Source organism: Pyxicephalus adspersus, chromosome 4 (assembly GCF_032062135.1).
Source record: "Pyxicephalus adspersus chromosome 4, UCB_Pads_2.0, whole genome shotgun sequence".
Lineage (NCBI taxonomy): Eukaryota > Metazoa > Chordata > Amphibia > Anura > Pyxicephalidae > Pyxicephalus > Pyxicephalus adspersus.
In genome coordinates, this window is record NC_092861.1 from 78,846,890 (window position 1) to 78,857,870 (window position 10,981).

Below are 10,981 nucleotides of genomic sequence, written 5' to 3' on the forward strand. Positions count from 1 at the left end.
TCAAGTTAAAATTGTGGTAATTTGTACCCAATGAAGCCGCATCATATACTACAACCCCTCTAGAAGTTCTGATCTTTTCCAGTTCATTAAAAAAAATAATATATGAACTAAAAAATATATATTTTTAGACAAAACTTTATTTAAATTAGAGCGAGCAACAGTTTGGTTTTGGTACAAAACCCCTTCTTATTACTTTTGCAATGATTTTATTTTATTATGTGTTTTTTAATTGATTTTTTAATTTAAAATAAAGAAAGATAATATTTTTTTTAAAAATAAAATATGTGTTACAGATAGCAAGGTAGGACAATAACAAGGTATAGTAGCTATGCACTCCCATGTGCCTTGTAGTTCTTTCTAGAGCACGGAATCATCTCTAAGATTTCAGACAGACCAATAGCCTGTTTGTTCTATACCTGGTGCATATTTTGCATTCTGGTCTCCATATGTAAATATAGAAGTCCAGACAAGTGAAGCCCATCTTTTTTAAGACATTTGTTTTTGTTTGTGGAAAAAATGTTTGCCTGTTTTTGCATAGATATTTTAGCGCTTGGTTGCAAAAACAAATACAGATTTCCACAAAGAATTATAGAAGGATTAGGGTGCAGTAATTGACAACCATAAACACATCTTTATTTATATTTAATATATTCCTTGCAACAGTATTACATCACCAGGGATGTGCTACGTAGCCTTTCTCATGTTGCTGTATGCAGACGTTAGTTTGAATACCAAACATAGTAATATGGGAGCCAGGAATGCTATTTTCAAACTTTGAATTTGTCATGTTTTTTTCTGGAGTTATTACCGTTTTTTTCTGTTTCCTATTTGTCATTTTTAAATATCACTGGACACGCAAATCATATTGTGTAGCATAATTTTTATCTAAAAAATGGTGGATGATTACATCTTTGAAGAAAGTAATGCCAGTAATGTGAACATAATGTTTTATTTGAAAAAAGAGTTTATGTTCTGGGAATATATGTATTGATACATCTTTTTAAACAGTTTGCAGAGTAAGTGATCTTACCTTGCAGCAGTGTTCTACTTTTTTATACTTCCAGTACCTACTGTGAAGCTTTTTTTTTTGTCTATTTTAACAATACTTGAGGGTTTCTACCATAAAACTGTACAAGGTAATAAAGTTACATTACCCTTACTTTTTTTCATTAAGCTCAGCTCTAACTGTTAACAATTAGCTATCACGAATAGCTAAGCTCATGCACATTTCCTGTCTGTTACATGTGTTGTATTAAAAAATACACTGCATACTAGTCACTAGTCTGAAATATCTTTCTATTGTCCCTACAGTGTTGATTTATAGTGAAAGAAGTAATTTCTGCTAAAGGGTGCAGTACCAGCCGAGGTCCAGGGTATACTTACTTTTTTTACAGCACACAATTACATATATTTTTATTAAGGTTGCAAAATAATTATCTGTCATATTTACTTGTGATTTTGATAATTTATGTAACTTTTGTTTGCACTATTTGATGAAGGTGTAATTTTTGCCTTTTCAAGGAGGTTGAAAAGTTCAACAATTCCCATGGGGTTTATTTCCTTTTTTTTTTTTTTTTTTACATAACTGTATGTCACTGTTGATTTTAATTGAACGGAAAGTTTTGCCTACACTAACCCTTTTTCTTTTTAAATTCCTTTGTACAGGGCTCTTGGATCAGATACTGGCGGGTCCACCCGAAACCCAGCTTCTCACTGTGGAGTAGTGGGCCTTAAACCCACATATGGGCTTGTTTCTCGTCATGGCCTTATTCCCTTGGTAAACTCCATGGATGTTCCTGGAATTTTAGCCAGATGTGTGGATGATGTAGCAACAGTACTTGGTAATTTACATTATAATTTTATATTTGGTAGTATACTCATTTATAATATAATCATACATCCAGTGATGAGTAATAAACCATTATGCAAATTGCACATGTGTGCAGACTAGGGGCATTAAAGTATTTTACAAACTTGCACCAAACAGTAAAAATTTAAAATGAATGGACCCTGTCCTCTCAAACTGATTAGACTGTGAAGACCTTTTTTCCCTAAAAGTTTACAAACATCTCTACCAAGATTTTAAAGTTGGAGTTTAGACCCTCTATAAAAGCTTAGATTTTGTATTTTCAAAAATAGCTGAGATCTCCATGCCTATGTTGTGAACTTTAGAGATTAATTTCTCCACAGTGCCCAACGAGATAACTGAGTTTCGTTTTTTTGCACTTTTACTAAGCTGTCTTTACATAAGATAACAGCAGACAGATGAGATCTCTGTCGGAAATTTAAAAAATCTGGGATAATAAAACAGTGAAAATGGTTTTAGTAAACCCTTAACAATCAGTTAAGTTTGACTTTTCACTAGTTCACATTGGTAAAAATACCAGATTATTTCTGTTTAAAAAGGGGAGAAAGATCTCCAGACAATGCATTTTAGTATTACGTGGTGCTGCAGTGGGTATCCATTATTGAATCAGTTAACCTGAACAATGCTCCAAACTAAACCTGAAAAAGTGAAAATAGTAAAACATCTTAAAAATAAGTAAAAAAAACTCAAATTATTTATGTTATCAGCACCAGTCAGGAGGAGCTGCATTTCCTTAAAATGTTATCAGATTCCCTGAGTTACAGTAGTTATAGTAGTTTTTAATTTGAGACCCATGTTTAGGGAACAGCCTTCTGCACTGCATAGCAATAGCTGATTCATCATAATTGTAAAATATTTTGATCTGCTGCAGAAAATAAAATAATGTGGTAATAAATGAATTTTTGTGGAGTGAAAAACACAAAAATGAGCAAATTCCCTTTCAGGAACATAAAAACACCCTTCCCCCTTAGACTTTGAGACTATAAATGTCAATGAGTTTCCTTTATGGTTAAGTGTATGTACACTGGTGTGTATGTGTCTTGATAGAATATGATAACTGTCAGTTGTGGTTATATACTTTAAGGAATTGACCTTTCTCAAAATAGGTTTCTGTGCCTGGTTTGTAACCTCCTTAGTTTGTCTACCAGAAATGTGTTTTTTTTTTAGATTTTTTTCCATTATTGATTGATATTAAAGTAAAATTTCATGTGGATATGTGCTCTGGCCAACCGTTTGCAACATTTAGTGGTGAGAGAATAGAAGAAATCAAAGCGAAAAAGTGTTAAGATTTTTTGGGTATGTAATGGACTGTTGAAGCTTTATTGACCTCAAAAACAGTAGGACTGTCACAGATCAGCAGTATTGCTGATGTTATCCACATGTACCTCTCTTACCTGGCTTCAGGTAAAATGGGCACATGTAAAACATGGGCATTGGCAGATTTCAACTTCTAGCTAATATACTTCAGAAGCAGCCACTCTCGGTCCTGCCTATCAAACTTTTTGTTTTACTAGAACCAGTGCTTTATCCTGTGCCTGTGCAATATGCTATAGGTTGCCTAGTTAAGGCTGCAGCTCCTGTGAGCCCCTCTTTGGTGTCCTTCTGATCCTGACTTCGGCTTGTTCCTGACCTTATATGTTCACTGCCTTTACTAACCTTTTGATCTGTCTCTGTGTATGGGTTTGGTTCCCCTTTTTGACTTTTGCCTTTAGCTACCATCAGCAGGGGTGTGTATGAGGTCTACAACCTGGGAGCTGTCCACAGCCTTGCTCTGCAAACACTGGTCAGGTTATTAGACCCTGTGCCTCAGTTCACATTTCCTGTAAAGTGCAATCACCAAAGCAGGGTCGTCATTAAATAGTTATGTTGGATGTTTAGATGTATTGGTTCTTCAGCAAACCTTTTTGTTTTCTAGGTGTGCTTGCTGGGCATGATCCACTAGACTCAACAACAATTCAAGATCCCTTTCAAACATTTACGCTTCCAGATGACATAGATGTGACAAATCTTTGTGTAGGGATTCCGAAGGTAATATTCAGTATTTACCAATAATTATTAAGATTAAAGTAAGTTAGGACAGGTTGCAGTACGAAACATAAAACAGGTTTACAGGTATAAAGTAAAACCGTTACCAGATCACCACATCTACTTTTCCCAGGATCCTTCAATTCATTTTTGTAGCACCACTAGCTGCTTTTACCATAAAGTTTTAATTCTTTAAGATACTCGAAACAAAGACTATAATGTAAGGTTTTAGTCATTTTCTAATAGCTTAGAAAAACCTGCTGATTGTTTACAGTAGAGGGCTGTAGTGTGGGAAAAAAGCTAACATTTCAATGTCTGTGCTTTGATATTTGAAAATCATTTCTCCACAGTTATCCAAAGTTGGATGAGGGTTGATTTTGAAGTGATATGAGTGTTTGTTTGTAATATCTATATTTAAATGTTCATAGTCTGAGCAGGTTTTCAGTAAGCATGGAAGATCGTTATTTGCTTTGTGCTTTTCCTCAGACCTATCTTACACTGTTTTGTTGGAATTCTGTTATTAAGGATTGAGGAACAGTCTGACATCAAAATATTATTCACACGTACTGTCTATGGCACATGGTGTTGACAGTAGAGCAGTTTTCGTTTAATTTCCAACTTTTATAAAATTGCTATAATAGTTTTCCCTTGTTCTTTATGTTAAGCAGCCTCTGCTATTTTAGTTTGTGTATTATGGTAAACTACGGAGTGCTGAGGTACAAACTGTATGAACATAACATTAATTGTGTGGATGTTGATTTGCTTGAATATAAAACAGCTACTTTTTTGTTAGCAGTAACTGGTCATTTACAAGTGACTTAAATTTTTCTGATTTACCTCCAAAGGAATACCATGCCCCAGGTTTATCTACAGAAACATTGTCTCTTTGGTCAAGAACTGCAGATTTGCTAGAAGATGCTGGAGCCAAGGTGGTTGAGGTTTCACTGCCTCATACTCGCTACTCTATTGTTTGCTATCATGTCCTATGCACAGCTGAAGTGGCATCAAATATGGCTCGATTTGATGGACTGGAATATGGTATAATGCTAGATTTACAGTCAATTTGTATTGCATTTTCTTGCCTTTTTCTTTGTAATTTATATTTCTGACTCTATATTGCTGATAATTATAGAAATTATATTTAAACTTTATTATTTTTAATGCTGAGATTTGGTGAATGTTATGGCCAATGTTCATTAGAACTGTGCATTACTCACCATATTCCAACACCACCTATTGGTTTTTGACTACAAAAGTGTGTTTAACAGCAGAATACAAACATTGGTATGTAATGACTTTCTAGTCATACACTACAAGACATTTTTAATATATTTAATGTTAGGATGAATAAAAAACAATGAATCTAACTCTAATCTGTTAACAAATATGGGATGATTAACATACTTATTGACCCTTGTTTGGGAATACCCATTCTATATTCAGTCGACATGCTGCAGAGAGCACTCGCTAACAACCACTAGCCAATGGAAGTGCAGTTTTAAATAACACATCCTTACAAGCTGTTGGTGTAAATGCCGGGGAGCGCTCCCATTACCTAGAGGTGGTTTGGGAGCAGGTCTGTACCAATATAAGCCTATTTCTGTCTGTCTGTTGGTCAGTGACAGTACGCCATTTCATTCTTAATATAGTATAATACTAAGTATTATAATAAACGCTTAGTCCCAGGAGCAGCCAGTGGGCTGGTTAAAAAGTTTGGCAACTCAGCAGTTTCATTTCTTTAGAGGCAACATATTCATATGTGGCGGGAGTATACTTTTAGTATACTAAAATCTAACTCTTCTTTTGTCTTAACAAAAGCAATCATCTTTTGGTAAGGTATATATTTTGTAAGGAAATTGATTACATTGCAGATGCTACCTTAATTAGGGCATAGATCATATGCCTTTCCTGAATTGGAAGGTCTTACCTCTGATCAACAGCAAATAATTGTTTGGGGGAAAGTATAAAAAGTTTACAGGACTCCTTGGTAAGGAAGCCATACTGAATTTTGTGTCCAGTTTTAGATTTTCGATAGACATAATTTGAAATTAAAAAAAGTTGTTTTCAGTAACAAAAGGTTACAATTCTGTGAGTACTACAGTTGATTGATAATGTATATCAGTCTTTTAACAAAAGAGGAGTATAAGTAAAGGAATAAAAAATGGTTTAAATATTCATATATATTTATAGCAATGAATTTTATGTATTAGACTTTTGCATAGACTGAATATTTTGCTTGCTTACAGGGCATCGCGCTAATGTAGAAGACTCAACTGAAGCTATGTATTCTGCTACCAGACGGGAAGGTTTTAATGATGTTGTGAGAGGGAGAATATTGTCTGGGAATTTCTTCCTTCTCAAACAGTAGGTTAATAATTATACTGCAAACTTGATGTAATGCCAACAAAACAGGTCTGAACCTAAGTATTCAAATTCTGACCATGCATAAGGAAATCATTTTCTTCTATTTTGCTGCAATCAGACTCTTAGAAGATTCTGTACTATCCTGCTTTGCAAATGTACTATTCGTTGTGTGTCACAGTGAATCTTGTCATTTCCCTATCCACACTAGCAGATGGGACTAAGGGATCAAATATGAAGGTTTTTATTTAGTGTAGTGCAGTTAGAAGCCAAACGTTGGACAATTTGCTGGGAAGATAGGCAACTGTCTTGAATGTTTTCCCCTTGTAAAAATCCTCATTGTAGAAGGAAGGACTTAAGATTGTTTGATAAAAGCCTTTTAACACTTCCTAGATTGGTGGGCAGTAACAATTGCTTCTCTAAGATCATTGCTAATGTCTTTCCTCCTTGGCATTGTGTTAACACACTGCTGAATACTCCAGAAGTCCCAAAATGTTTGCTTTTACAGGGGTGGTCACACTTGATGATCAGTTAATCAAATGCTTTTGATTAGAAGCATTTAATTTCACACAGTTCTTCTGCATTTGGACTAAATAACTAATGGCCTGGTGTAATATGCCATGTGGTGTTGTTCATTTAAGGTTGTTTTTACCTATTGTATTTACTTTTTTTTTACCAGTACTGATACTCAAAATCTTAAAATTAAAAGGATGTACTTTCTTTTTCCTCATGACTGTAAGCAGCCAGTAAGCTATACGCGACCATGAAAATTCCTCTGTACTCACAAAAGAACATTTTCCGCCCAGCTTTGATATTTGTCCATGACATAGTATAGGACAAATATTCTATGTATCACATTACAACATCAAATTATTCAAAAACAAGTATGAACTACAATATTTGCATACATGTATTTAAATGTGTCCCTAAACATAGACATTTTTCAGAGTAATAATGACGGAAATCCACTCTGTTGGCAAAAGTAGGCAAAAATAAAACCACAATTACAACAACATACCATACCTTGACTTACTTGATGGTAACCTGTTTGTGTATTGCTAAGAAGCCACTGAACTTTCTATTCTCTAATGATGTTCATCAAAGATCTTACTTCCTAGAACAGTGATAGAAGAATTAGTGTGGGTGTTAGGTAATCAGATCTATTTCCTGTGGGAACAAATACAGCATAGCAAGTCTCCTATATATGAAGCTACCATTGTCAAAAAATATTTTATCAGCATTTTGTAATATTAATAGGAAATGTCAAACTGTACACTTACATTGGTTTGTTTTTACAAGGCCAAAATTGCATATTAATTATTATAACATTTAGACTGATTTAGTTGTTGTTCCCTCTAGCACTCGTAGATGAGTGTGTGCTGTTCCACATGATCATTGGGAGTCATTGCAAGGTGTCATATCTGTGCCTATCCTACAGCTTGGGAAAATGGCTGGCACATGATTGTTTAAAATCTATTACATATATTTAGGTGTTTGAAGCATGGAGACTACCAAAACTTTTTCTGTACAGAAAGTTTTTTTGTTTTTTAATTTGGGTGGTGGTTATGTGAAAGTGTGTAAGTTTGGATGCCAATTATACTCATTCTTAAACTTGCCCGTTTTTTTTTTTGTTATAGAAACTATGAAAAGTATTTTCTGAAGGCACAGAAAGTGCGACGATTAATAGCAGATGACTTTGTAAAGGTTTTTAAGTCCGGTGTGGATGTTTTACTTACTCCAACTACATTAGGGGACGCAGCTCCTTATGAAGACTTCATCCAGGAAGATAATAGAACACGCAGTGCACAGGAGGATGTCTTCACACAATGTGCTAACATGGCTGGTGAGCTATTTCGAGAAGTACCTTAGAAAGACATTTAAACTCTGTTTCCAAACAATCTTGGGGCATTTATTTTACAATAGATATGCACAGTCAACACTCAGTTCATGACAGGGCACTACCCCACTGTCATCTGCAGAAAGCAATATTTGCTACATTATGATTAGTAGATAATTTTGCAAAATTTGCTCCTGTTATGCTGTACTCTTTGCCAAAATCTGGGTTCTTACTACAAAATCCAATGTCCACTGGTATTGTTTTTCATTGGCTTGTGGACTGTTGTGAAGATGAGGAAGGAGTGTTGGATAAAGGAAGAGGAGGCCAGAAATCGGTCTGTACCCATGGTTAATTTACCACCCAAGCATGGTTTTTATCAATGTTAGGGTAACAACATTCACTCATCCAATATACTGTACTGCATTTTTGGTGAAGATTGTTAATTACTTAAAAAGAGACCTCCTCATCTTCTTAATTTACATGCAAAATTTTTTGTAGTTCATAGGTAATCTGAATTTCCAAGACTAGATTTCTGGAAGTATAGCAAGTATTTCTTTCCATTCACTAGAAGGTGTAACCTCTGCCTTAGGGCCATCACCTCTAATATCACAGAATAGCAGAAAATAAAGCAGCTAAAGGCAACGTCTCTCAGCACATGGGAGCTGTAATAGAAAAAGGGGGGTTCCTCATGGTATCAACAAAGACTGAGGCACACACTGCTCTATGCATGGAACACTGCTGGCATAATCTATACTGGACCCAAGTTTTATACTTAATATTTTCGTTTATTTTCCTTCCTCAAGGTGTTCCCGCTATAACAGTACCAGCAGGCCTTTCAAGTAGAGGACTACCACTGGGCCTTCAATTCATAGGACAAGCCTTCCGTGAACAGCAGCTCCTCAGTGTTGCTAAGTGGTTTGAAAAGCAGATGAACTTCTGTCCATTAGACTTCTATAAACATTTAGAAAATAGGGACATTTGTCAAAGAAAAAGTAATATAGCTTCTTTATTGTAGGACATAAAATTGTTGAATTTAGCTATGTTACTATAAATCAAAACACTGCTCATGCTTTCTATTGAAATATTTATATGTATTTTTAATGTAAATAAAAAGGGAAACCAGTAAGTTTTTGTATTGTACCTGTTTTTGTCCCATTCACCTATCTTGCATTATCACATGGCTGTTTTCTGCAGCATCACACATTCATCTACCAGGAAACTATAGTTACAGCCTTAATATGTCAAAGTATTGTGTCTAATAAGTAATTTCTGAGTGCCTAAGAACCTACAGCTTCTTCTTCTTACTCATTCCAGCTCTTCTAGTCACTACATGGTAAGCCCCACACTATATTGACGATTGGAAAAAGCATGTGTGGGATTTCAACAGAGATTCGCTAAATTGAGAGCTCTACATCTGCTGGGGCCGCTGCTATCACTAATGATAACTATAACAGGGAAATAGAGTATGTTTAATTTTTCCGCTTCTAACATTTTACATACCTCCGTTCATTCTCCTGACTTTTATTAGGGTATCTCTTGCAGGAATGAAACATGAAAATGAACAATTCTGTGCTATTGGAATTGCATTCATGTAGTACATGGACTATTCTTAGTAATCACATTATCATCTATTTTATTATAAGAATTAATAGGCATTGATTCTTTTGTAAAAAAAACAACTAAGGATTATGTATATTATACATTACCTAGTAACATGAAAAATAATTTTAATTATGATGGTACAAAATTGTACCATTTCTTGATTTTGTGAGTAGTGTTCCACAAATGTCCTATCAACAGTGAATGCTTTTTTGAATATCCACAAGTATAAATTTAACTAACTGTTAGAAAGTTGGTTAACCATCCTGTTCAGAGCTAAAAAAAAACCTAAAGCTTTTTTCCACGTTTTTTTATTAGTTTGGCTGTAATCTTATTAAAATATTGGTTGTTATATATAATATACAAACTGAACAGCCAATTTACAGGGACAAGGGCAGACAAAGATTTTGGGTGTCATATTGTTTGTGGGTTTCCCACAATATATGCATCTGTTGTTGTAATTGTGTGTTTCTGCAAATCAAAAATACATTTTCAATGTCAAACATACAATGCACAAGCATAAAGGGATAGCAATTTTTTTGTGCATACATAGTGCTGGCTGGTTTATATTACTAATCTTTCTGTAGTAAAACTCTGCCTGTTAACAGAATGAAAAAAGTTTTTCATTCAGTAGTTTTTTGATCTGTAAAGAGGATGTGGTCAGCAGTATTCTTTCAGGATGCCATGCAATATGTACTTCTCCTTTGTCTTATCTGATTCTATATAAACATATATAGGTAGTGACAGAATGAATTGTGGTAAACCTGTTCAAGCAGGGAAAGAGTATCTTCAAACACGGTACTCCATTAGGCTAAGATGGAATCGATCCACAAAAGGACTGAGCCTAGAGTTAGATAGGGGGAGACTGAGATGGTGAGCCAGTGCTACAGTAGCAGCAATATTGTTTATAAAGACTTAAGCTGCGTACACACGTCAAATTTTTCTCGCCCGATAATCGGCATCGGCCAGATATCGGGCGAGAATCTGGCGTGTGTTCAGTCGGCGTCGTTCATCGTCCCTGGATCCGTCCTGGCGGATTCACGAACGATGAACGATGAGCGATCCCAATGCAAGGGAAGGGGGAGAGCGCGCAGCAGGGTGCCCCTCCGTCGTTCTCCCCCTCCCCTCTCCATAGAGCAGAATGGTGCTGTACATGCATCGTGTAGTCCTTTGTCGTTGGAAAGGATCGTGAAAGATCCTTTCCAACTACAAAAATTGCACGTGTGTACGCAGCTTTAGAGAGGGCGGTCTGCTAATGAACAGACATAGATCCTCTGCTTGTTTGAAAGAGC

The 10,981-nt window shown here is 35.4% G+C and overlaps 1 protein-coding gene across 1 annotated transcript in view; it reads left to right on the forward strand.

Moving 5' to 3' along the window:
- QRSL1 (glutaminyl-tRNA amidotransferase subunit QRSL1) overlaps positions 1-9,216 on the forward strand; it is a 19,691-nt gene extending 10,475 nt beyond the window's left edge. Inside the window, exons 6-11 of the mRNA XM_072408714.1 lie at positions 1,666-1,841; positions 3,783-3,895; positions 4,738-4,930; positions 6,139-6,256; positions 7,891-8,096; positions 8,894-9,216. Coding sequence (XP_072264815.1) covers positions 1,666-1,841; positions 3,783-3,895; positions 4,738-4,930; positions 6,139-6,256; positions 7,891-8,096; positions 8,894-9,105 — 1,018 coding nt within the window. The 3' untranslated portion in view covers positions 9,106-9,216. The remainder of the gene's footprint in view (positions 1-1,665; positions 1,842-3,782; positions 3,896-4,737; positions 4,931-6,138; positions 6,257-7,890; positions 8,097-8,893) is intronic.
- Positions 9,217-10,981: the final 1,765 nt, after the last annotated feature.